Below are 27229 nucleotides of genomic sequence, written 5' to 3'. Positions count from 1 at the left end.
CCAAGCTCTTTTTTTCATACTGTTATGCACAGTAATGCTTACCTGCACCTCAGCTAGAAGATGGTCAGGGAAATTAAGAGGGAAAGTCCAGTCTGGTCCCTTGACTCCTGGTAACTTTTCTGTTGACAATGGGATTCAGTGGAACTCTGGAAGTTAATATTTACATTAAGGTTATTTGCTCATTGCCTTTATCTAGAGTGGCATTCTTAGATTTGGGATTTGTACAGACCAGTAAAATCCCCAAAATTATTCTGGAAAACAGCCAGAAAAAATAAAGTTTTTAGTTTGCTAACTAAGGAAAAAATAAAAATCCTTCTACCTACAAACACTACTGTTTATTTAAGGTGTATATGTGTGTGTAGTCTAAAATGTATACTTCAAATTATGAATGATACTTTTAAATAGAGTAAGTTTAGCTTTATGAGGAAAAAAAAATCACATTTTCCAGTTTTTGTTTTGTCCACTTTTGTCCACTTTGTTGACCACAGACTGGTAAAAGCTTTCCTGGATGAGGAGTGGTCTTTGTACCAGTGTTTGAGAATACAATCGACACCATCATGTTCTCACTTGATCCCAGATTATTTAGTATTTTTTTTTATTTTTGGTCAACAGTGCTGTTCTTAAGAATAACTCAGTTGTTAGATGTAGCTAAATAAATACAGTGTGCAATAGTAATAAGCATTATTTTGTGAACATAAGTCTGTGAAATGCCCAAGATATATAAATATCTTATATAAGTAGGTTAAATTGAGATAAATGTTTCAGTCAATGGCCATGCTAATGCATATTTTCCAGAAATTTGAGAGGAACCTACGGTGTAGTGAATGAAAAATTAATGTTTTAGAAATGGAGTTGCTAGAAGGATAAACTGCAGAATGCAAATATTCTTATTTCCTGCAAAAATACGGTTTCTCCTTTAAAAAAAATTTTTTTTTCTTTTTCCAGCCAATCGACTTTGAAACAAATAGGATGTATGTCCTTACTGTCGCTGCAGAAAATCAAGTGCCATTAGCCAAGGGTATTCAGCACCCACCTCAGTCAACTGCAACTGTGTCTGTCACAGTTATTGATGTGAATGAAAACCCTTATTTTGCCCCAAATCCTAAGATCATTCGCCAAGAGGAAGGTCTTCACGCCGGTACCATGTTAACAACGTTCACTGCTCAGGACCCAGATCGATATATGCAGCAAAATATTAGGTATCAAATGCCATTTTGTAATTTACGTTCTGTTCTATGCTGTGCACAAAATCTATTCACCATCTGAGTGAGAAATTTTCATTAGCACGCAAACTCCTTATTACGAGATTATTTTTAATTCTTTGATGAAGTTTCTTCAGTGGACCCATGCGTGTCTTATATCAGAAATATAAGATGGATCTACTCATGTATTATTTAAAGAAATAAGTTTTCAGCCTCTTTTCTCCTGTCCTCTTTCCTTTTTGAAAATCTTTAGTAATAATTTAGCCTGTGCTTTTATGCCAACCATCACATAAAGTTTCTCCTGTAAGTAAATAGGGGAGTCTCAGAAGCTTATAACGTTTACCTCTTCCCCACACATCAGGAAGAAAAGAAAACTCATGCCATCACCAAGATATAAGAGCTAATTATCTTCATCCCTTACCTGTACAGTGGTTATAGGACTTCCAAAACATATGTGTAAAGATTTCCAGCCTCAGCAAAGTCTAGTTTATCCTTCCTAATGAGGGAGTAGATGGTTAGCGGAGCATACTCCACATGACTGTTATCCATCGCTGGTGATGGTAATTTTTAAAATTAGCTCATATTTTATTTAACTTCTTTCAGAACTGTTGCTAACAGATGAATAACTGCGTATCTTCTTCATGTCTCTATACATTGGAATCAAGATAGAGTAATAGCTAGTGAATAGGTATCCTGGACTCCTGCAAATGTTTACCTCTCAAAACATAGGATATGTTTTCCAATTTGTCTATTGGTTTCCCAAGCTTGAAAAGCTTGTCCCCACGCCACATAAAAAAGGAGGTTAAGCTGATACAGATAAATCTGCTCAGACCATGGGACTTGCCTTGAAGGGTGTAGTTCAGAGGCTTGGCCCAGGTGGGGAGATCCTAGGAAGAGTGGGAATTGGTGGGCGGGGGGAGGTCCTCCCCACTGTGACCACATCTCCACCATGATAAGGTGGTAAACGTTTTAGGAGTGTTCTGTGATAGAAAATTCAACTTCTATGAAAATTTCTCTTAAGCCCTATACATTAGGGCTCCTGCTCGCTTAGAAGATATATTTGAGCTATTTTTTCTGCACCGTTGCTATCCTGTGAACTAGATAACAGCTTAAAATCAGATCTGTCAAATCCCCCTTAACCCCAAACTGCAGTAGGGAGACTGGGCTCCTGGTCTTTCCCCTGGAACACCTATGCAATGTTTCCTGTGCGCCTGGCCACGCAGCACACAACCTTCATGTACCTCCCCAAACCACTGCCACAGAAATTCTTTCCCGCGTTACGGCTGCATGTCCAACCATCATCTACAAAAATGCAAGTTAATGCACCGGTTTCACCTGGGACTACACCTGAAAAATAGGCTTTATTTTTTAAGTGTCATGTCAAAAATATTAAATGTATTGTGCTTTCATTTTGTAGATACACAAAATTATCTGATCCTGCCAACTGGCTAAAAATAGATCCTGTGAATGGGCAGATAACTACAATTGCTGTTTTGGACAGAGAATCTCCAAATGTGAAAAATAATATATATAACGCTACTTTCCTTGCTTCTGACAATGGTACGTAATTAAACATAGTCACTCTATTATCCTGGATGTTGTTCAGCGCGTAGAGCCTTATCACAAATGCATCATCAGGAAATGAAGTTTTCTACAAAACCCAATTGTCTAGAAAACTGACCTTCATTCTTCTAAGGCCCCAATTTCTATTTTCCATTTCCACTGGGCTTTCTGTGATACATCCCCTGTCTTCTGTAATGAATGTTCCCAATGTCCTTATACCCTCCGTGGTCACCTAGTATTGTGATCACAAGCCTTTGTGGTTTTTCTGCCCTGCTGCACCTTGATGCCTCAGTGGCCCAGACACAGTGGTTTTTGAGGTGGTCTTTTTATATTTCTTCTAGTCAATGTGTTTGTTGCCATCAGTTTGTCTGTATCTAGCATTTTTTCTAATTCTCTACCTCTAGTCTGCCACAGGCTAGGCAACTCTAAATGTCATGCCTAAATTGAAATAATTGAGTACTTGAGCTTTAGTGGGTTGGTTTTGAAAAACATAAACATATAGTTTAGCATCTTTTTTATTTCTGGGTCTCTGCTGGATTCTACATGGCTGATATTAACAGAGAGCACTTTTTTTGAGATATGTAAGATGAAAATGACTCACGTTAAACTGGAGTCAGACTTGTTTCAGCTCTCAATATGACATGGTTTAAGAGTGAAGCTTTGAAGTTCCACCTGACCCCCAGGGTCCAGACTCCAGTTCTATCATTTTCTAACTGCAGGACTGGCAACAGGGTTTTAAATCTGTCCATTTCCTTTTTCTGTTAAATAGGGATAATGGTAGCAGTATGTAACTCATAGCGTACAGGGGAAGATAACAAGGCTTATACATGTAAAGGTTTTAAAACAGTGCCTGGCACAAACTAAACACTCAAATAAACATTTCTATATGTGTTAATAGTTTTAAAACTGAATCATTGACCATCTTTTAAAATCATTTTAATGTTGGACTCTGAATGTTAGCATCTAATAAAAATAGTAGGCTTTTCTATTTGGTGGCCGAGATATGCAGTTTGAAAAACGTTGCATATCAACATTTTTGGTAAGAACAGTTTCAAAGAACCTTTCCAAATCCTGTATAATAAGATTCAATGAGATCATTATCTGTCAGAAATCTACAAGGTGACAGGGCCAAAGCAATATTTCTTATACTTTCTAATATGAGACCTACTGTTCAAATATTTAGAATTGAAACTTGGCAGGAACCTCTTCTGCCATTTCACATCAAAGCACAGCATTCGTGTGTGTTGTATCTTGTCTCGCCATATGTAAGTGGTAGCTTTCTCCACAGTGAAACTTAAAGTAATATATCTTGCACCATTATGTTGAGATTTAAAGAGCTATAAAATTATATGTATATATGTTGGTTGTGAGTTACAACCAGATTTTTCATTCACCAAGGTGGATTGTTTTCTACTTGAAAGGGTGTTTGATACAAGAGAGAAGTGAGCAGTTAAATCTGTGTAGCTGTGATGCTTTGCAAATGCACTTGACTCTAAATCACAAGACTGGATTTAGAGCCCCAGTTCTGCTCCTTAATAATTGGACAAGCTGTTATAATCTCTGTGCCTTTGTTTCATTATGAATTGTTGTTTTTGCTGCTTGCTATTCTGTGAAGTTGTTATGGCAGTCAAATAATATTAAATGTGATAATAAATGTGAAACTAACTCAAACTACAAAGAATCATAGTGGTTCTGGTGCTGTTAGAATATGGTGAACAGCCATCCTACCGCTCCACCTTAAACTCCCTGCTCTCAGAGCCACCCGTACTCCTTAGGGAGGTCCGTGGAGATTTCTCCTTGTCCCTTCCTGAGGAGTGTATGTGTACACCTTCCTGGTTTCATGACCTTGGGCAGGTCACTTAAACCTCTGGGTTTCAATATTCAGCCTTGTTTAGAAAATTCCTATATTTCTATTATATTAGATTTATATAATATATATCAATTATATGATTAAATGTAATTGTCTTATATATTTAATATAATGTTTATATAATAATGGTTTCATTACATTTTATATATTTGTTATATATTTATGTATAAATATTTATAACACAGCAGAGTCCAAGTCACCAGTCTAAATGTTCACAAGTGATAAGTACAGAGACCACATTTTATAGTGGAATGAGAATGGATTTGGGGTCAGGCAGACCAGTCTTTACTAGCAACCCTACCATTTCTAAGAGGGTGTGACCGTGACCAGTTTACAGCAACTTCGGTGCCTATCTGTTTAAACCTACTTCGTAGGATGACAATGAAATAACGTATAGGGAGCAACCTAATACTTTCTCAAGGAGGTAGTTGGTTGATCAGTAAATACCATGTCTCTTCTCCATGGGCTCCTCCCCAAGATGAGGTCTGTGGGTCCATATCACTTGTCTGTAGACTGTTTCGATATTTCAGAGCAGTGTCTGAGCTTGAAAAGCATTCTTGGGTTCTTTTGTGCACACGGCTTGGTTCTCCCTCAAAGAGTAGGGCCCATGAGATCATGAGCCCGGGGTTCTGCTTCTCTTACAATCCCCGGTGCCTAGAGGAGCGCGATGTGCACGGGGCCCAGAGTAAGGACGGCGAGGGCGCCGGATCACCCTTTGGCCAGGCCAGGGGCGTGCGCATGCGCCTTGTTACCGCCCCTCAGCGCCCGCAGCCCCAGCGGGGGCAGCACAGGGTCATCCTGCAAAAGAGGCATGAAGTGGCCTTGTACCAAAAACAGTCTGCCGAGATGCTGTGGCAACTACATTCTTCCAAGGTTACGCAGTGATAGGGGCAAGCAGGCTGGAAACTTAGTTTCATCGTAAGTGAGTCTCAAGGGAAAGAATTGTTCAGCGTCGGTTTGTGGTTTTTTTCTCCCTTTTAAGGAATCCCTCCTATGAGTGGAACAGGAACGCTGCAGATCTATTTACTTGATATTAATGACAATGCCCCTCAAGTGCTACCTCAAGAGGCAGAGACTTGCGAAACTCCGGACCCCAATTCAATTAACATCACGGCACTTGACTATGACATTGATCCAAACGCTGGACCATTTGCTTTTGATCTTCCTTTGTCTCCAGTGACTATTAAGAGAAATTGGACCATCACTCGGCTTAATGGTGAGAACAGGTTCATTATTTGAATATATGTGCAGTTGAGAGGCTTTGACCTGGCATGAAAAGTTAATTTTAAGTGCTTTATTATCTTCCCCTTAAATGTATTTTAAAAGCTACTTAAAGTTTAAATAAGATATTAGAAGCCCTTAAAGACAAAAAAAAAAAAAAAAAAACTTGACAGTGCAGGGTAGTTGAAAACTGCTTTATATGTACCATTCGGGAGTAATACGTTCTGGAAAATGCCATGTGTTTTTGAATCGTGTAATGTATGAACTATCAGACTGTATTTTTCCCTTTTTTGTATAGGTGATTTTGCTCAGCTCAATTTAAAGATAAAATTTCTTGAAGCCGGGATATATGAAGTTCCAATCATAATCACAGATTCGGGTAATCCTCCCAAGTCAAATATTTCCATCCTTCGCGTGAAGGTTTGCCAGTGTGACTCCAACGGGGACTGCACAGATGTGGATAGAATTGTGGGCGCAGGGCTGGGCACGGGCGCCATCATTGCAATCCTGCTTTGCATCATCATCCTGCTCAGTGAGTACTTTCCTCGTCTCTTAGGTGTAATTCTTGTTGCTTCTAGGATGTTTAGCAAAGTAACTTTTTATTGTCGCCTTTCATCATAACCTAACAACACTCTTCCACCTCTGAGCATTTTCTTGCAGCCACGCCCACTTCAGAATGAGAGAAGCCCTGAGCATCCTTGCAAGCACTTACATGTTTGCAGCAAACCCAGCCAGCCTACCTCTTTCGTGCCCTGTTGCAGTTTTCTGATGCTGATCGCTTGGGGAGCTGTAGCAAACTCGTTTCATAGAAAAATATTAGACAGTGCTCAGTTGGAGCCCTTCTCTTAGGATTCGAGTCTGAATTCATGGCACGTAGTTGGTGATTTAGGAAAATAAGTGTATTGCTTTCCTTCATATAAAGTGCAGTCAGCAACCTGCTCTAGTCATGCAAGGATCAAGGTATTTGTTTTCGACGGGCTGCATAAAATAGTGAGAGATTGTACTTCATACAGCACATTGGATAATAGAAATGATTGCACAGCTCAATAAACTGTCTGTCTTTAGAGCAAGTCTAGATTAAGGAATTGCTCCTTTTTAAAATACTTTGCAGTCTTTGGTTCAGTGGAATGCAAGGAATTAACCACTGGGAAGTACTTTAGGAGCCACTTGTAAGCATGCAGGTTAAAAGAATAAATTGCCTGGACCCTGTGTTGTATTGTTGAATAGCAGCAGGACTTAGTTTACTGTGCGGTCATGCTATGCACCAATCACTTTCTTGAAAGTGTTGGCCATTTCTTTTATGTTTTCTCCATTTGCAAGTGTTCTAGTAATTTAGAATGCTGTCCCTTTTTTTTTTAAGCAATTACTGTAGAGGGCTAAGCATTTTTTACTTCCTATGTGGAGACTACTCTGACTATAATTTGAAACCTACATGCTGTACTAATAATCCACTTGCTGGATTTAGCCCTGGAACAATGGCAAATGAGATCATGTATCTGGCTTTAAAAGGAGGATATTTACTTTTATGGCCAATAATAAAAATGTGCTCAAATAGAGTCATTAAATCTTTTGCTTCAGGATGTAAACTGATAGCCCTAGATTTTAGAAGGAATGTGCACTAGATGTACACTTAAGGATATGCTTCAGTTTCAACTAACGTGGGGCATATACACCAACCTTATCAAGAAAGACTTAGAGCTGATGGATTGTGGCATGAAGAAGTGACTCAAGCCATTTTGAAGGAAAACGCATCAATGCAGATTGTAGCGTCAACGCACTGGAAAATTTATTATTCTAATCCTGGCACAGAAATGTAAAGCATGAACGCCTAATGTTATTTCAGTGCTCAAACTAATCCCCTGGCCTTCTTACCTGAAACATGCAGTGGAATAGGAAAGGGAAAAGCACAATAGTGCAGTAGAAGGACCCAGGCCCTTGGGAGGCAAAAATCCTCATGATCAGGTCGCTGATCCAGGTCTAATGTACTACCAAAGGCACCTTGGCAAGGACGTCCTACCCTTGACAAGTGCCCTTCTCTCTGATTTGGGGAGTAGAATGATGACGGATCAACTGGAATGAAACAGCAATTAAATAACGAGTGACTGTTTCACTTACTGTTGTTTGCTGTTCTAAAATTTACAAGCCATTATATTAAGCGTATCCTATCCTCTGGCAAGACAAAGTAAAAGACAGAAATAGTTTTTGTGCCCATTTGTAGATGGTAAAACTGAGGACAGACGTCCACTCAGTGAGTTCACAGGGCACCAGTTTGCAGAACCCGGGTCCTCACACTCTAAACCTAGCGCTCACGGCCTCTGCTTTGTCTTGGCTCTGGTCATGTGAGGCCAGAAATAGGTAACAGAGTAAAAGACACATTACAAGTTTTCCAGCCATATAAGTATAAATTTTTAATGTTGAAGACTGTGATTAGACAGGCCGAGTTTTTAAAATTACAACACTGTACGTCTTTACTCTCTTTCTGCCTAGTCCTCGTTCTGATGTTTGTAGTATGGATGAAACGTCGGGATAAGGAACGCCAGGCCAAGCAACTTTTAATTGATCCAGAAGACGATGTAAGAGATAATATTTTAAAATATGATGAAGAAGGTGGAGGAGAAGAAGACCAGGTGAGCAATGTTTTAAATCTTTAAATCTCTAAGTGAAATTTTATCATCTTAAAATTAAAGTGGTGGGCTTCCCTGGTGGCGCAGTGGTTGAGAGTCCGCCTGCCGATGCAGGGGACGCGGGTTCATGCCCTGGTCTGGGAAGATCCCACGTGCCGCAGAGCGGCTGGGCCCATGAGCCATGGCCACTGAGCCTGCACGTGTGCTCTGCAACGGGAGAGGCCACAACAGTGAGAGGCCTGCGTACCGCAAAAAAACAAACAAACCAAAAAAAAAAATTAAAGTGGTGGGGAAAATATTAATACATAGAGTAAAAGAATGGGATCAAGTTTCTTTTCCTTTATCACATTCTCAGACACTTGGTGAATTCTTTCCAACCTGTGCTGCTTATTGATTTTTTTTTTCCCAAAGTGCCAAATGTAATTGTATTTATTTTGTGAGAAGATCATTAACATTGATTCAAGGAGCCCAGGATTTACACCTAATACTAATTATATCCGTACTGATAAAAATGTTTTTCTTTACAGTTTTTCTTCATTGCATATCCAAACTAAAAGTAAAAGTAGTTTCTATGTTGGAATTTGGATTTTTATCAGTATGGCAGAAAAAGCACAAGCTATTCATTTCATAAACACTTACCAAGCACATTCAATAATCCAGGCACTATTTTAATCATTGGGGAAACAGAGGTGGGCAGAGCCAACAAAGATTTGCCCTCAAGAATCTTACTTTTTTTTTCTTTTTGGCCACTCCGCACATGGCTTGTGGGATCTTAGTTCCCCAACCAAGGATTGAACCCGGGCCCTGGCAGGGAAAGTGCTGAGTCCTAACCACTGGACCGCTAGGGAATTCCCAAGAGTCTTACATTCTTGAGAATGTACGAGACAATATCTAGCTCACCTCTGTACCCGTGATGTCTGTCATGGTGCCTGGCTTATAGTAGTTGCTTAATAAATGTTGAGCTCCTGACTGGTTATAGAACATGAGCTTCTGTATGTACATAAGGAACTGCATCCCTGTTTGAGGATGGGAATGACCAATACGTGGAAAATGAAGAACTTTATCTGCTGGGAAGCAGCATTGTAGCTATCATTATAACTAACACTTTCAAGGTCTCTACTACATACCAGGCATTCTGCTAAGCACATTAAATGCTGTTACCTCTTAAATCTTTGAAAGCTGTGTACTGTATTGTGACTATGTCCACTTTTGTGTTAGCAAACAGATAGGGATTGTTGGAGTCTATAAATTCATACAACTAGGAAGTGATAGAAGTAGGATTTGAATCCAGGTCTGTCTGATGATACAGCCTAAACTAACTATATGGTTATCAATATACAGTTCCTTTTGAAATGATCTGGAAGGTATGAGTATAATCCATGAGCAATCACTGTGAGAGGTATTTCTTAGATACATTGGGTAGCTCTCACTTCCATATACTAATGCAAGTGTTGGGGGTAGTAGTCAGGTAAAGAACCCAGAATCCTTGGGTCTGGGATCATTATCAGTAAATTCAAAATACTTTGTCTGCAGAGTATATACGTAGACATTAGTGATAGGACTGTTAACTTGAAAAATTAATTCAAGCAAATTTCTGAACATATGTTCTTTCTCTTCTTTACTCCTTTGAGGAAATAATATATCGCTTTTGGTTTTACAAAGCACATTCACACCCATTGTTGTGTTTCATCTTTGTGGCAGTCCATCAGAGTTTTCCATTTGAACAGGTTTTGTGATTTGCTCTCCAAGTCTGTAACTGGCAGAGTCAGAACTCAAGCCCGAATCTTCCGATTCCTGATTCCATGCTTGGTTTACAATACCTCAATTCTCTCATTTAGAAGAGATGTGTATTTTAAATCTGTCGAAAACTTGACTCATGTGTAAAGCTGTTTTGAATACTGACTAATTAAAGTGGCTCTATAAATACACCCCAGGGTTTCTTGCTTATAAATGTCTTTGGATATTAAAATTCATGTTTGGCTTAATCCCTCATTAATCTGTCCTTTCACTTTCCTGAGCTATGTTCAAGAACAGCAAACATTATACTGATCACATTATCTCATAAGTCTTCTTCTTTCAGCATTTTATTTTTCATGTCATTGTGCATAATTTTCTAGGCATAAACCTAAACCCAACTCAGTGAAGCTTTGGTAAAAATAGTAAGAACTAGAAGGACATCAGTCATGACTGGATGCTGCCTAGAATCAAGAACCAAGATATTTCACAGCTTCCGAGGGTCTGGACCAGGGTACTTGATGTCAGCTGATCTGGCTTTTTCTCCTCCCTTCCAATTCCTTTAAGAAATTATTTAATGAAATTTTATTGTTGTCGTTATTTTAGGAAAGACTTAACTTCCATTACTGACTGTGTCCACTTAGATTGATGCTTGAGATCAAATGGTAAAACTTACCTATTGCAAGATTTATTAAAATTGTTATCGATCTTCAACCTCTTCTTTACCTGACCCGGGACATTTTCTCTGCTCCCAGATCAACTCTTGGGCACGAGTGTGTCGCTTCCTACCCACTTTCTTGATAGTCCAGAGACTCTTCTGGAACTTGCTGTGGATTGACCTCAGTGGCTCGTTTCTTTATTGAAATAGCGCTGGTCTTCCTGTGGTGTCTTCCTGTTGCCTCTTGGTTCTTTGATGGCAGTTCCGTCTAGATCAAGAGCCTCCACCCATTCTCTGATCCTGTTACGATTCCCATTTGCAGTTCTCATTATAGAAAATTGTGACAAAATTAGATAACGGGTTTTTTATTCACTCTAACTTGGACCTCATAATAGCGGAATAAAATATGCAGCATAGGAAGCCTACACCGAAGGTTCTGTCTCCTCTGCCTCTAAAGTGGTTCATGAAATCCACTCACTTTCACCATCATCCAGGCCACTGCCTTCACTTAGGTCAGAAGCATCACTGACCTGCGGCGGCCTCCTCATGAGCGTCCGGTCTCTGGATGCACACCCCATCTGCTCTTTGGAAATTATCAAATCCAAACTCCCTCCTTAGTATGACAGATCTGTGGCCCTGCACCCACCCTTTGGTGGACCCCCACTTTGTGCACTAGGTAAAGGCCTATGGGAAGGAGCTGGTGGTAGGTACGGGCTCCCCAAGGATGTGACTTCATCAAGCCTATATCCACTCATGGCCACTAAAGTTTCCTTCAGAGTCGGGGTGATCCGTCCTTCTCCCATTGAATGACTCTTCTCACTCTTCCTCTGGGGATAAGAACAGTTATGAGTCTTCTTTCTCCTAGAAAGGGCTTGCTGGTTTCTTTATTTTCATTCAGTTAGATCTCATTATGTTTTTAGCTATCTTATGTTCTCAGAAATCTGTGATTTAGTAACATACCTGGCTCGTTCTTAGCATTAGAGTGTCAGTGATAATCTCATGCTTTTCTCTATCCCAACCAGAAGCAGAAGGCTTCCTCCCTGTTTAAGAGTATAATCATCACTCATGTCAACAAAGCCTGTTTCCATTACCCCAGAAACTCACTGTGTTTCAGGCAGTATGCCCTGTGTCAAAAGTAACTAGTATTTTTTATTTCTATCAATCACCATAGATGGGCATTACCTGGTTTTGGATTTTATTATAAAAATGGATGTTATACAGTAGGTACTTTTCCTGCCTGGCTTCCTTTACTCGATATTTTATCTGTAAGATTCATCCATGCTACATTTAGAAGTAGTTCATTTCTTGTCATTGCCAAATACTGTTGTGTTGTGAGAATTGACCACATTTTATTTATCCATCCTACTACACTTGGCATTTGAGTTGATCCAGCTGAGTTATTATGAATAAAACTGCCATGAATGTTCTTATGCCTGTGTTTTGGCACACTTGCGCTGGTATGTGCTCAGGGATTGAATTTCTAGGTCCTAGAATATGCATATAGGTGCAGCCCTCAGTACAATCCTGCCAGTTTTCCGAAGTGATTGTACCAGTTCACACTCCCCCGGCCACAGCGGCATACGAGACTTCCCATTGCCCTACATCCTCACTAGCCCTTGGGTTTTCTCAGTCTTTCAAAATTTTAGCCACTCTGGTGGTATATGCCTCATTATGATTTAATTGGGATGTTCCTACTGACTTACTTGCCGTTTTGATATCTTCTCTGTGAAGTGTCTGTTCAGCTTACTTGTTTACTTTTCTATTGGGTTGTTTGTCTTTTTCTTACTGATTTGTAGGAGGGCCTTCTGTACTATGGATATCAGTTCTTTGTCGGATAAATGTATTATAAATATCTTCTATTCTGTAGCTTGCTTTTTTATTCTCTTAGGGGTACCTTATGATGAAAAGAAGTTTTTAATTTTAGTGAAGTCTAATTTATCAGTTTTTTCCATTATGGTTAGTACATTTATACCTATTTAAGGAAACTTTGTCTCCCTGAGTTAATGAATGCCCCCCCCCCAAAAAAATCTTGCCTTCTTGAAGCTTTATGGTTTTACCTATTATATTAAGTCTGTGATCCATCTGTAATGGATTATTCGTGTAGTATAAGTAAGCCAGAAAGAGAAAAACAGATATCGTATATTAACGCATATTTGTGGAATCTAGAAAAATGGTACAGATGAACCTATTTGCAGGGCAGGAATAGAGAAGCAGACGTAGAGAACGGACATATGGACACAGAGGGGTGGGGGTGGGACAAATTGGGAGATTAGGTTTGACATAAATACACTACCATGTGTGAAATAGCTAGCAAGTGGGAACCTGCTGTATAGCACAGGGAGCTCAGCTCGGTGCTCTGTGACGACCTAGTTGGGTAGGATGGGGGTGGAGGGAGGTCCAAGGGGGAGGGGATATAGATATACATATAGCTGATTCACTTCATTGTACAGCAGAAACTAACACAGCATTATAAAGCAATTATACTCCAATTAAAAAAAAAAGATATAGATCAGGGGTCTCTTGTTTTCTTCCTAGCTGGCTATCCAGCACTGTTTACTAAAAAGGTAACCCATCTCCACTGCATTGAAGGGGTTCGTTTGTCATAAAGCAGGTGGTTATATATGTGTGGACCTGTGGGGGGGCTTCCAGATGCTCTGTGCTGTACTAGTTGTCCTATTTGTCTATTCTTAGGCCAATACCATGCTGTTTTCATTACTAGAGCTTTCTAATATATCTCCCTATCATCTGTTAGGATATTTTCTCCAATAGAATTCATCAAGATTTCTATTTTAAAGTTTTGGATGGATTTTATCATTTACTTTTTTTCCTTAAGAAAAAGAAACACTTTATTTAATACTCTTACTTTCTAAGTGAATTTATGCCAAATGCTTCTCCATGTTCTAAACAAGATGCCATTGCTTTTTAATCTTAAAGTCATAGCCGGTTCCTGAGAAGTTCAGTTTTGTGAAGTATACTGTATACTATTGTCCATAATTCACATGTGGCTCCCTGTTAGAAATTCTATTTCTTTGAAGCATGCCTTAAGCCTTTTTGGCAACAGACTTTGGCTCATACTTTTTATTGTTTTTTTTTTTGAAGACATTATGTTTTTACAAGAGTGAGCCTCGGAAATGGAACTGGTGCCACGTTACATTCTAGACAAGTTTTGGTCGATTTTTATTACACGTAGCAGGTATTTTACAGAGCATGGGTGTTACCTCCAGATGTGGTTGGAGACGGTGCCACAGGAAGCAGACAGCTTGTCATGATCAGGCTGTGGTCCGCCGGACGTCTCTGCCAGACCGTCTTTCAGAATCATCAGCTTTCAAAGATGGGTAGACCTCAGAGGTCAGTTTAGCTAGTTGGTGGAGGCTTGTGGCTACAGGCAAAGGCAGGTCTGCAGCAGCTGTCGCCAGGAGGCTATGATGCCTAGCCTAAAGCTGGCTTAGCCAAAATTCTTATTCTTCCCGCCCAGAGGAAGTGTCCTTAAGGAGCTAACTGATTAGAAAGAAAACAAAGCAAACCAGTCCTTTACAAGGGAGCCTTTATCTTCCCTGCTGTTGATTAGCATCTCTGTTTAAGTTCTGTGCCAAAACACAGGTTGCTAGTTTCTTTAACAAAATAGCTAAAACTATAGAGCCTAAGAAAAGAAAAACAAAACAAACAGACCAGAAAAACACCTCCACATCTTTTCTCTTGTCTTGTGGACAGTAGACTTGTCTCGGTGCGTGTGGATATTCTGCTCTGGTTTCCATTGTCATGTGACTAGGTTGGGCCCGTTTCTGAAACTGGCGTTAGATGTGTTCTGAACACAACCATTATTTCCTCACAGCGCTGTTGGCAGTTGGACAGACTCAGTATAATGCCCAGTCTCTTTCGAGAGGGTGAGGTCCCTTCTTTATCTGCTTCACTGCCGTGATCAGGGGGGCTTTGGGTATTTATCAGGTCATGTTTAATTATCCTCATTAGTAAATGTCCTTCAGTGCCCTTTTGGTCAGTGGAGCTGATTGCAGACACTGGCTCCCTTTTCACGATCTTTGTATCTGGTTCCTTCCATATCAGAATCACTAATAAAATACGGGTGAATGTACAGTGGAACCACCTGATAGTTCACTTCTCCTGGAACCCATCCCCTTTTAGCCCCAGGATGGGAAACAGAAACTGTTAGCTTCCTGCTCTCTAAATCTTAGACTTAATTACGATTACTGTTACATTAAACAGACATGTACTGAATGTGTGTTATGTTTGTAATACTCACTAGTGCTGTCTTTAAACAACCTCTGCCTAAACCTCTTGACATGATACAGCTTCATTCTCCATAATAACAGCAGAAGCTATTGTTGGGGGGGCAGGGTGTGTGTGGTAACCTACGTATTAGGCACGGTACTGAATACCTGTACGAAGTGCTTTATATCCGTAATTTCATTTGACCCTCCCCCAGTCCAGCAAAGAAGGTCCCCACCGTTAGAAAGTAGTGAAGGTGGGGATTAAATCGCAGTAGGCCTGAGCCCAAAGAAGATGGTACCTTCCTTGGCAAAGCTGAAACTCAGCCTGGCAACGAAAACAGTGCCTTTCACAATGTCATCTGAATTTATTGGAAGAAGGCCGTCCCCTTCTTGAAGTAGGCTCCGGGTGAATGAAAACTACTACAGTAGTTTTCTCTGCTCTTAAAATTTAACTTGGGAAGATTTTCCGTTCCCGAGGCCTTGGGCTGTCTGGGGGCTCTGGGTCTATGGAAGAAGGTGCTGCCACGCACGTTCAGAAGTTTCTCCAGTGACAGTCAGTGGATGCTGGGGGCCTTAGGACCACAGCTGGTGGTTCAGGGGAACAAGGGTAGCAGTAAGGGAGCAGGCTTATCATCTGCACAAGCAGAGTCAACTCATTTGAGATTAACGCTGACGCTGGTCAGAGCTGATCCGGACGGAAAGTGTGACTAGCTGCATGAAGGCGCTGCTCTCTGGGTCACTCTTGGATTCTCAGCCCTTGTTATCCACTGGGTACCGCTCTGAATTCCCATACCTACTGCTGCTGTTGAGCAGAGCCTCACGATGGGCTAATAAGCTGTTTGCTCTCGGTCTCTTGCCCCAAGGCCCAGCACCTCTCGGGCTCAGCAGGCTTCACATTCCAGGCCGATGGGGACTCTCAGAATGCCCAAACTTGGTTCCTGAAGTCTTAGAGACATGCTCTGGGCTAGTTTCTTTTGCACTAGAGATGGTTCTGAGCTCTCTGAGAAGGTACCTGCTACCAGCCCTGATGGTTCGGGGCCATGTCAGAAAGCTGGATTCTGGATCGCTTGAAAGTCACAGTTCAGACACAGGGGGTCTGTTCATGAAAAGCCCACAGCTGTGTTTTGTTCAGCTGGCAGAGTTTAAAAACCGACAAAAATTCACATAAAAGAATTCTGGCTCTTCCTGTCCTCTCAAAAAATGGAAAGATGGCCTGCATCCTGACGTGGCAGTGATTGTTGGAAACTAAACAGAGACGTCTTCTTTAAGCAGCAAGCGCGTTCCAGTAATCGTTGGTTTCCTTTTTTCCATACCAGGCCAGCTTTATAGATTTATGTTATCAGCTTATCCTTTGGAGATACCCCTTTTTGCAGACTCTGATTCAATTATATAATAATTATTATGCTTTGGATGAACAAAACCAAATTCCTATGGGAAGGAGGTACTACAGTGCTCTGAAACCATGGGATAGTCTCCTGTGGTACTGGTTTTTGAAAAAGAGACAGAAAGAACGAGAATTAGCCACAAATATATTTAGGCAGATCTCTTAGTTAAAATAGGCTAGCTGCTCGAACAAGCTCCAAGATTTCAGTGACCTAAGCCTCATTGAAGTTTATTTCTTGCTTACTTGGCCGTAATTGGGTTTCGAGTCATGGGAGTTTGGAATGGAGAGAGAAAGTTCGTGCCATTCCACGCAGTCACTCAGCGCGCCAGTGACTCCCCCATCTTCCACATGTGGCTTCCAAGGTCACCCTAGCCATACGTACATGTGTCACTGGGAGACAGAAGGGCAGGAAGGATGATTTGTGGGAGATTTTCATGGGCCAGGCCTGGAAATGAGACACATCACTTCCACTCCTGCCTTGAGAGAAGAATAAATGGGTTTGGTGACCAGCTGGAAGGCTCTAGCCACCCCGGTTAGGTACCTGAGTTTAGAGAATCTTTCTGAGGTTCTGTGAGAACATGCTTTCTCACAGTAACTACCCACCGCTAGATCAAGAGCATCGATCTGACCCATCCAGATGTGTCAGAAAGAAGTGGGTCCCTGGACACGGAGGAGACACAGGAGGTCCGGCAGGAAAATGGGACACTGTGTGTCAGGCTCACCTAAATCCAGGGAGAGCGGCTGTCCCCCACCTGGGGAGCACTGCCCCTGCGCCCCGGGGATACTGAAGTCTTCTTGATCGAGGCCCAGCACTTGCACGTGAAAGGAATCACGTATTTAAGGATAAAAGGAGTCATGCCAGGAGCTCTTTTTAGTGGGCAGGGATTCCAAAGCCCAAAAGATCCAGATGTGATTGCTGTATGAGTGTCAACTGGCTTTTTTTTTTTTTCCAATGAAATTAATGTCTTCCGCGATTTCTAGAAATTAGTCTCAGTATTTCAGTAGATCAGATCCCCAGCATCTCCATGACTCAGAAAGCACATTTAACAGAATTGAAGTGACTGAGCTGGGGAAAGAACCCACAGTTCCTGTGACTCAGGGTTTGGCTTTGAGGAAGGGGGACTCTGCGGGTTGATGACTCACTTTTACCTCCCATTGATCCTCCACCTTGCATTTTAAACTGCAGTAGAATTGAACTTCCTATACATCTAACCTGTCTCACGCTATTTCACACTTTTATGGCTTAGTCCACAGTCTTGCCCTACCTGACTCTATTCAGCCCCCAAGATTCCATCTCAGGACATCTCTCAGGGTCGCAGGCTGAATCAGGTGTCTCTGCTGCGTGCTCCCACAGCATATCCCATGTCTGCCTCTATTTTGAGATCTTGTGTGCAGCCCTGGTCCTGACCTTAAAGGCCCTGAGAGCAGGGACTTGTCACATTCATTTTTTTCTTCCAGCATCTAGGACAATTGGCACCTCGCAGGCACTCATAGAATGTTTGTGCATTGGGCCCTCTTCCAGAATCTCTTAGTTTGCAAGTCTTTCTACAGGGTTAATTGAACCATTACAGCCTGATAACTTCACTTTCATTTTTTGAAATCTGTGATGGCTTCAGGAAACGATGATCAGATTCATAAATGCCAGTGTTTCATTACATACTTGTCCTGTGTCAGGCACTGGGCTCTGCTCTCAGTTCACGTGTCTTTTATAATCTTTTATAATCCCAACAACCCTATGCAGTAGATATTGCCATTAGTCCAGTTTTCAAACCCAGGTCCACGTGACTTGAGAGGCCCAGCTCTTATGCACCGGGATGGAGGTCACATGAAAGACGTTTTATTTACTCTTGCTTGTCTATGGCAGGCAGGTGTTACTCTGTAGAAACAGTGAGGCTGGGCGCTTAGCCTCAGTTTATTAGATGACCACTGGTAATCTGGCTTTAGAACAGGCAAAGGGTAAGACCCAATTAATTCGTTAAGCATGGCTTGCAAAATGGAGCACATTTTGACACTGACAAGTGTAGAATCTTAGAAAAGCAATTTGAGCAGCCAAGTTATTAAAAGACCTGAGATACAATCTGGGCAACAGGTACTAAAATCTAAAATCCACGCTGGATACCTAGACAGAAGGATGAGACACAGGTACAAGAAAGCACCTGGAGACCAAACCAGCCACTTCCCTGAGACCAGGGATCTCTGCTTGAGCCAAGACGGTCTCTAAAGATTAGCCACCAATCTCAGGAACCAGCCCCAGTGTGGGCAACCAAGCCTGACCCTCTGACTCAAGCAGAGAATGAAACCGGTATATTTGATTCTTCGAAATAACTGCTTTACAAAATCATTCTGCTTTATAAACAAGCTAACAGATGGCTGACTCTGGACATAGCTGTGGAGACCACTTTCAACATTTTCATTGCTGGCCAAAGCACACTCTTGTAAATATGTTCCCAAGTTGTTCATGCATTTATACCCACCTGCAAACTCCAGTATATATTAGCTATTGAAAGAGTGACACTGATTTCACAAAAGGAAAGTTTCACCAGGAATTTGGGTTAGCACACTGCCATCCCTTTTTTCATGCTGTTTTCAAAAACCCTCATGGCCAGGTGACTCACTGGTAGGCTACAGACAACATATGGTCTGAACTGGTTGGTGCCCATTCCCTATTGGGCATTCAATATTTTTAATGTGCACTTGATTTGCACGTGAATTTTATTTACTATCCTGATCACTTCACGTAAATTAACACAATATTTTATGTAATTCATCTTAATGTTTATTCTTCCTGACTGATTTTAAGTGTATTACATTTAGTTTTAGAGGAATGGAAAGTTACCCAGCAATACAGAGATAAAGATTTGTATGCCAAGTATGTGTTACCAGAATGTAAAAAAAAGCTAGGATACTAAGTGATATATGCCAGACTTCTACCAGTTGTCCAGATCTACCAGTTGCCTATTTCTATAAAGTTGTATTGGAACTTTATAAAAATTCCGTTTTGTGTGGCCTTGCGCCATGTCCACAGCTTACGTACTGCCTATAGCTACTATGACACAGCAGCAGCAGAGTTGAGGTGTTTTGACAGAGACTCGATGGCCCCAAAAGCCTGAAATATTTACTATCAGGGCTTACAGGAAAAGTTGATCCCTGCTATAGACGTCTTTCCATTGATGAAGTCTTCATTCACCCTTTTGTCCAAAGGTTGAATACTCTGAAGGTTAGCACAGGAAGTGTATGTAATCTGCCCAAGGTCACCCAGGTAGATAGGGTAGAGCCGGGATTTGAATCCAGATGCTCTGATTTCAGAATCCATTTTTTAAAATCACAATACTATACTCCCTTTTCTGTATCGATTTCATTTGTAAATCTATCTTAAAACAAAGACTATATCTCTTTAGGAAATTCCAAAACAACGTGACATAAACGAGTGAAGGATTTTGATGCCGTCACCATATTCCCAACCAAATACTGCCATTTCTTTATTATTTATTACTATTATTTATTTATTACTATTATTATTTATTCCTTTATTACCTATCTTTAGATTTCCTCCAAGGTAGAATAATAGGTCACGCTAAGACAGAATGACCTTGACCTTTTCAGAGTGGTGACATTTTTGTTTTACGTAAGGAGAAGTTGGGGCTTGGGGTGAGAATGTATTACTGAAGATGCATTCAGAAAGCTATACTTTTTGTCTCCCAAGACAGTGCTTGAAAGGGTTAAAAAAACATGTCCATGTTTATAAGGCAGTAACTGAATTACATGGAAAGAATGGGAAATTACAAACATCAGGGTAAAAAATAAATCTTACATTTTGAGAGAAGCATATCATCTTTCTGAAGCCCCTGTTACTCTGCTAGAAATGCTTTGTGTATCCACATCCTTATTTCTTTCAGCAACACCTCTTTCACAGCTCCTTACACCTTCATTTTCCATATTTTTGTAATAGTTTTATCTATTATGTTAAATTTATATTAGCTTTAAACGTGTCCTTTTAAGAGACACTAGACTAAAAGCTCTATGAGGTCAGTAACCGAGTCTGTGGCCCAAGAGACTCTTCAGAAAGACTTTGTTGAATCAAATTGAATTGCATTGTATTTGCTGCATGTGTTTCCAGAAAAACGTGCCATAATTTTACAATGGGAAATAAGTTGTGACAAAATTTCAACAGTGCCAGTTTCTGAAGCAGAACCACAATTTTGCACCAAAGAATGTGCTCATTCTCGAAAACAGAATTTTAAAAGAAGCTGTGACAGGGCAGCATGAACGGTAAACCACGGAAGCAGAAGCCATGAATGTGTTTAATGGAGACTCACCTCCCTCCCACTGTGGGGAGTGGTAAAGTGGCTCTCCAGTGAGATGAAAACAGAGAATGGGGGACCTTCATCTATATATTAAGTCTCCAAGTTACTTTATTTCTATTAGGCTTATGATTTAAACCAGAAAAGCTGTTAGCAAATCTTTTGTTTTGGGGGCTTTCGTAATCCCTAGAATCAACCTCGTTTTCCACATCAATTGCCCTGTGTAAATAGCTAACCATCGTAACTACACCTCACTGGGGAAGAAAATCAGGTTGTAATGTAATTTACATAAAGCTTGCAAGGGTATTCAACTTAGCTGTCAGCGGCTGTATAGTAATGTGTTGACACCTTATCGTTATTTTATTCAATTATTTTAATGCCAGGAGCTATATAGGGTGAGGTAATAATGTTCTCCTTTTCCATCTTCCATTCCTTTTTGTGGCTGACTGAAGGGTTTCTTACCTTTGCCACAGGCAAGAAAAAGTAAAAGGTATCGGGTACCTTTTTTTTTCCCCTTGAGAATTTTGTCCATTTACTTTCATGTTAGTATTTTTATTTCTCTCACTCAGTCTTGAAACATTAAAAATATTTACCTTATCTATATGGGAATTTGAAAGTTACTTGCCTTTGCTACTGTAAAAGGAACATTTTCCACTTGTACCAACCAGCCAAACTGGCTCTTGTGTTCCATCCCTGGTTCTCACCGGTAGAGGCTGAGAAAGGACCAGGAACTTTGAGAGCCCTCCCCCTCCCTCATGTGACAGACTGTTGTTGGACCCAAGTGAAGACTCCTTTCTGACTGAAAGTCAGTGAGGCTTTAACCGGCTGTGCGCAGACCAGAGTCCTGGATTCCACGGCCTAGTTAGCATAACCACCTTGAACTTCCCTTCTGGCTCTTAAAGCCCCTCATTTTCCCCCCTTCAGCAAACTCTTCTGTCCCTTTCTTCACTGGCCCAGGCAACAAGGTACAGCCTTTTTTTTGAAGAATAGTTGGTTTACAATGTTGTGTTTAATTTCTCCTGTACAGCAAAGTGACTCAGGTATACAAATATATATTGTTTTTCATATTCTTTTCCATTATGGTTTATCACAGGATATTGAATGTAGTTCCCTGTGCTATACAGTAGGACCTTGTTGTTTTTCCGTCTGATATGTAATAGTTTGCATCTGCTAATCCCAAACTTCCAGTCCTTCCCTCCCTCACCCCGCCCCGCCCTTGACAGCCACAGTTCTATTCTCTATATATGAAGATACAGCTTTTTTTAGTTGTTATTTTGCTTGCTCTGGTGGTCTCTGTTTGCTCCTTCCACACTGTTTCACTGAGTCCATGATCTTGGGCAGATCATTAACCTCTCTGAGTTACGGGAATCAATGGGATAGAACAGCACTCTCTTGGCAGGATTTTGCTTGGAGCGTCTGAGATATCACATAAGGAGGCACCTAAGGTAACTCCTGACAGATGATGGGCACCAGGTAAAGGCTGGTTTCCTTCTTTCACACTCTCAGAGCTAAAAATGGCATCAGGCACCCAGTAAGCTCTCTTTGGATACTCATGAAACGGTAAATGAATATTTTCATCGCTCTATAAAACAGACGTAATTGGGGCTTCCCTGGTGGCGCAGTGGTTGAGAGTCCGCCTGCCGATGCAGGGGACACGGGTTCGTGCCCCGGTCCGGGAGGATCCCACATGCCGCGGAGCGGCTGGGCCCGTGAGCCATGGCCGCTGAGCCTCCGCGTCCGGAGCCTGTGCTCCGCAATGGGGGAGGCCACAACAGTGAGAGGCCCGCGTACCGCAAATAAATAAATTAATTAATTAATTTTAAAAAAAAAAGACATAATTGCACGATTCTGTAGATTCTACCAGCCACAGAGCTTTCTGAAATTTTTGCCTGGGAATCTAGAATTTCACTTTACACTGAAGCAGCATTTTATTTTATTTAAACGTAACCAAATGCCTTCAGGTCAATTCGTGGTATCATTTTCTGAACCAATTATAGATCATTGCAAGTCAGTGGAATTTAATAAGAAAAGACAGAACCAGAGTTAAAGCTGCTGACTAACTTCTTAGTAACTCTCCCAGAATTGTGTCACCTTTAAGACATTTTAAATCATAGACCCAAAAAGAAGTGTTTTCAGTTACTTGCAATGTTAATATCTAAAAACCCTAATTCTATGCCTGCTTCTCATGACCATTGCCAAATAACACATATTCCAAACGTTAGTTAAAATAAGATTTTCCATGGCCTTAGTTTGAAAACTGGATTTCTCTGGGAAGTTAATGTTGACAAAGTAAGGTTGACAATTGTAAGAGAATTTTCAGATCCACTGTTTCTCTAGAGAGTTTTAGGAACCAAATAAAGATTTCTTCTGGGGTTTTTTCTAATCTTCAGAAGTAAGGCCATGAACCCAGTGACCCTGAGAATGTTTTCAGTCTCTGTAATTCTCTTTAGAATTCTTATCCTACATGCTGTAATTTGTGTGTTTAAGTAAAGCATCATGGGATTATAAAGATATATAATTTAGGGTGTATAATTTCACATAGAGTGACCCCTTACCAAAAGGCTTAAAATTGGATCCTCGGGGCAGGACTCTGCCATAGAGCACAGATGGATGTGGACAGAAAAACCATCTCTGTGATCTGAAGACACTTCTGCCCACTTCTACCACCATCAGATTTTCATATCCCGTATTTGCAATAGACAAGGGAAACCATCACAGAGAAGAGTTAAGCCGCGTGTTTTAACCCAAATTCTAGTTTCCTGTAAATCAGTGGGTTTGTGCCTCTTTTTTAGATATCAGTGTATCTGAGGAACATGACACGTTTGCATCACGGAGGGGGAGGTACTCACCATGGCCAAGAGTGTCAGCAATGGGACCCAGGGTCTTTTTCCCTTCCTCCCCATTGTGAATCACTGCCATGGTGTGTCACGCGATCCAAAGCACATTTCTTGCTCTTGTGCACATCTGGCATGAATGTCATCCCTGAGACTTTTATTCAACACATTTTTAGTGAGCACTTTCTATGGGCCTGACATATTGACCACAGACATCTTTAGACTTCCTGCTCTGGTTCTTAAGATAGTAGGAAAGGGCTATCGAAAGGAAGGTAAGAATCTGTAAATGAATATGCTCGTGCATGTGTACACTAATAAGCGAAGCAGGCCAGGTGGACGGTCTGTCCTTGTCCAAACGAGATAGATGCTCTCAGCTGTAACAGCTTTCTGTGTCAGAAGTTAAGCCTGGTTTTACACCACATCTTCCTATTTGCAGGCAAAATATCCCAAAGTCTGAGTGTTGACAACTTATTAGAAAATTTTTTCAACGCTGTCAACCAAACATAATGCATTTCTGCTTGTAACCTTTGGATATAGTGGGAGCTGTATAAGAAATCAAGGTGGACAAGTCCTTTCCACGTAAGAAACATCCCACTGCCTCTTGTGGCTCCAGTTATGCCAAAGAAATCACTCTGTATTCTTATATGGAGTTGTCGTGATATACTGAGGACAGTCAAGGAATGTGTCACCAGGTTAAAGACAGTCCTTGAGCGTAAGATTCAATTACTTAATTTCATGTAATTGAGATCTCTAATAGAGCATTTTTCACCCTCAGTGTAAAAATATTTATTAACTGTCATCATCCCTGTACTTAGAGTCTGTTTTTCCCTTTCTACAAAAAGCTTCCGGGCTTCCATGGTGGCGCAGTGGTTGAGAGTCTGCCTGCCGATGCAGGGGACACGGGTTCGTGCCCCGGTCCGGGAAGATCCCACATGCCGCGGAGCCGCTAGGCCCGTGAGCCATGGCCGCTGAGCCTGCACGTCCGGAGCCTGTGCTCCGCAACGGGAGAGGCCACAACAGTGAGAGGCCTGCATATCGCAAAAAAAAAAAAAAAAAAAAAAAAGCTTCCATCATTGTCAGAAGACACGCTTACTCATGGCTAAGCCCCTCTGTTAAGCTTGGTAGTTATGTAATTAAACATCACCTGGAAAACGATGCTTCTTCATATGTAAGCGTTCAGAATTCTCTAAATGAAGCCCTCTTTTTATTTTGTATAACATTTTAACATTTCAAAGGCTTTCCCGTCTGTCATACCATTATGTGCCTCTGCCTTAAGATAGTCTATAAATAACTCACACGTCCTATAAAATTTTAAATGGAGCCCATGTGTGCAAGATCAAGGTGTTTTCACTCAAGTTTTGTATGGGTGCTTTGAAATACTCTACCCTCACAAAAGGAGACAGCATCCCCATGCCTTTGCTCACGCTGTTGATTCCACCAGAATGGTCCTTTCTCCCAAACCCACGTGTCATTCAAGGTTCGAACCTAACGCGCTCTTTCCCTCTCTGAGCGTTTTATACTTGGCGATGTACCAACCGTACATCCCACTCTGGCTTGTCCTACTCTGTGTGCCTGCCTCCCCTCCCGTAACACCTTGTACATCCCTCAGAGGAGGAGCTTTTCCTGAGTGCCTTCACTCGTTGGCTTAGTTGAAGCCCTTGGTTAAGAGTTGTTTAGGGGAGGGTTGTCAGAACAACTAGGGCGTCTCAACGAACAGAGCTCAGTGTTAGATTGACATTTGGAAGTCAGACACACCTGGTTTTGATTCTCATGTCAATCGAATACCAGCTGTGTGACCTTGGACAAGTTACTCAACCTTTCCGAGTCTGTTTCTTCATCTAAAATTATGGTAATAAAGCATTCTTCAGAAAGAAGAAAGGAGAAGTATCAGTGAGAAGACACTTACAGGAGGCTGGTATAGCTCCTGGTACATAGTGGGTTGAATGTCAGTGACTCCTTTGTTGTTTTAATCATTCTTCACCTTCCTGCCCCTTCTCCCTCATCCATCCAACCTTGTAGCTGGGACTTGACTCACCTTCCCGGATGCCTGCGCCAGGAGCTAGGCTTTAGAGTCTAATCCATTTGAAGTCAGAGCCTGTCTCTGTGTCTCAGTAGATATGGAGCCATCGACAGATGACTTGGGTGATTTGAGACTCAGTTTCCTCAATTCTTAAATGAGGATAATAAAACTTAACGTCACACAGTGTTGTTCAGAGCATTAAATGAGCAAACATATGTAAAGGATCTCGAGCATTGCCAGAACATGGTAAATATTCAAGCGTCGAATGAATCAAAACCACTATAGAGATAACTGTAAACAGTTTTGAGCTGGTTTCAGACAGAGATGAAGCCTGAACTAAAAAGAGTACCAGCAAATCTGTACTTTCTGTAAATATCAACAGTGAATTAGAGAATTTCAGTTAAGCTGGGGATGTGACGTTTTATATCACCAGAATTTAGAGGTTTGAAAACTATAAAGTATTTGCCCAAACCTAGAATTCTGATGCATTTCCACATTATAGTTAGTGTCTTTGGACATTCCTGTCCAGCTGGCTGATGCTAAAGCTGAAAGTAGTTCTGAAGGTCCACCCAATGCCCAGAGCATCCTTCTTCCCAAGTTCTTCTCTGCCCCTCAAAGTGAACAGGCTGTTATTTCCAAGACATTCCCACAGGACTGCACCAGAAGAGAATCCACACTCCCTGGCTTCTTACCTCTGGGCCAGAGGTTGGAAAACTTTTTCTTTAAAGGGCTAGATAGCAAGGCTTTGGGGGCCACATATAGTCTCCGTAGAATATTCTTTGTCTTCTTTATTGTTACCGTTGTTTTAAATAATCCTTTAAAAATGTAAAAGCCATTCTTCAAGAAAAACAGGCCACAGATCAGACTGGACCCACCAACAATAGTTTGCAGACTCTAGACCAGCGGTCCCCAACCTTTTTGGCACCAGGGACCAGTTTTGTGGAAGACAATTTTTCCACGGACCAGAGTGGGGTGGGGTGATGGCTTGGGGATGATTCAAGTGCATTATATTCATTGTGCACTTTATTTCTATTATTATTACATTGTAATATATAATGAAATGATTATACAACTCACCATAATGCTGACAGGAGGCGGAGCTCAGGTGGTAATGAGAGCGATGGGGAGCGGATGAATCTTCACTCTCTCACCCGCCGCCCACCTCCTACTGTGGGGCCTGGTCTGTGCCCTGGGGGTTGGGGACCCCTGCTCTAGACCACTGAAGGGAGGGAGGAGTGAAGTGGTTTTGAAACCTTGATGAACTAATGCCTTCCTCTAAGTAAAGGAAAATACACTTGCAACAGTTTCTTTTAATATGAAAGCAATATAACATTGTAGGGGAGGAAAAAGTTTTCTCGACCCTCCTCAGGTCCCTGGCTGAGTCTGAAAATTAAACCAACAAAGACAGATTAACAAGAGAAGAGCACACACGTTTGATCAAACTTTTACCTGTACATGGGGACCTTCACAAGAGAATGAAGACCTGAAGAAGTGACCAGAGCAAGAAGAGCTTATACCCTTTAGACAAAGAAACAGTAAATTTGTAAAGAATTGACAAGACAAAGGGTTTGGGCTGAGAGTAGTAAATGGTG

The 27229-nt window shown here is 41.3% G+C and overlaps 1 protein-coding gene across 1 annotated transcript in view; it reads left to right on the top strand.

The window, feature by feature from the left end:
• CDH2 (cadherin 2) overlaps positions 1 to 27229 on the top strand; it is a gene marked incomplete at its 5' end in the record, with an annotated part of 67295 nt that overhangs the window by 27526 nt on the left and 12540 nt on the right. Inside the window, 5 exons of the mRNA XM_082667120.1 lie at positions 946 to 1199; positions 2620 to 2762; positions 5618 to 5851; positions 6155 to 6388; positions 8344 to 8483. Of these exons, the coding sequence (XP_082523246.1) occupies positions 946 to 1199; positions 2620 to 2762; positions 5618 to 5851; positions 6155 to 6388; positions 8344 to 8483 (1005 nt within the window). The remainder of the gene's footprint in view (positions 1 to 945; positions 1200 to 2619; positions 2763 to 5617; positions 5852 to 6154; positions 6389 to 8343; positions 8484 to 27229) is intronic.

Source organism: Grampus griseus, assembly GCF_964374135.1.
Source record: "Grampus griseus genome assembly, chromosome: 12".
Taxonomy (NCBI): Eukaryota; Metazoa; Chordata; class Mammalia; order Artiodactyla; family Delphinidae; genus Grampus; species Grampus griseus.
Note: the sequence above shows the minus strand (reverse complement) of the source record. Positions and strands in the feature narration are given on the sequence as shown.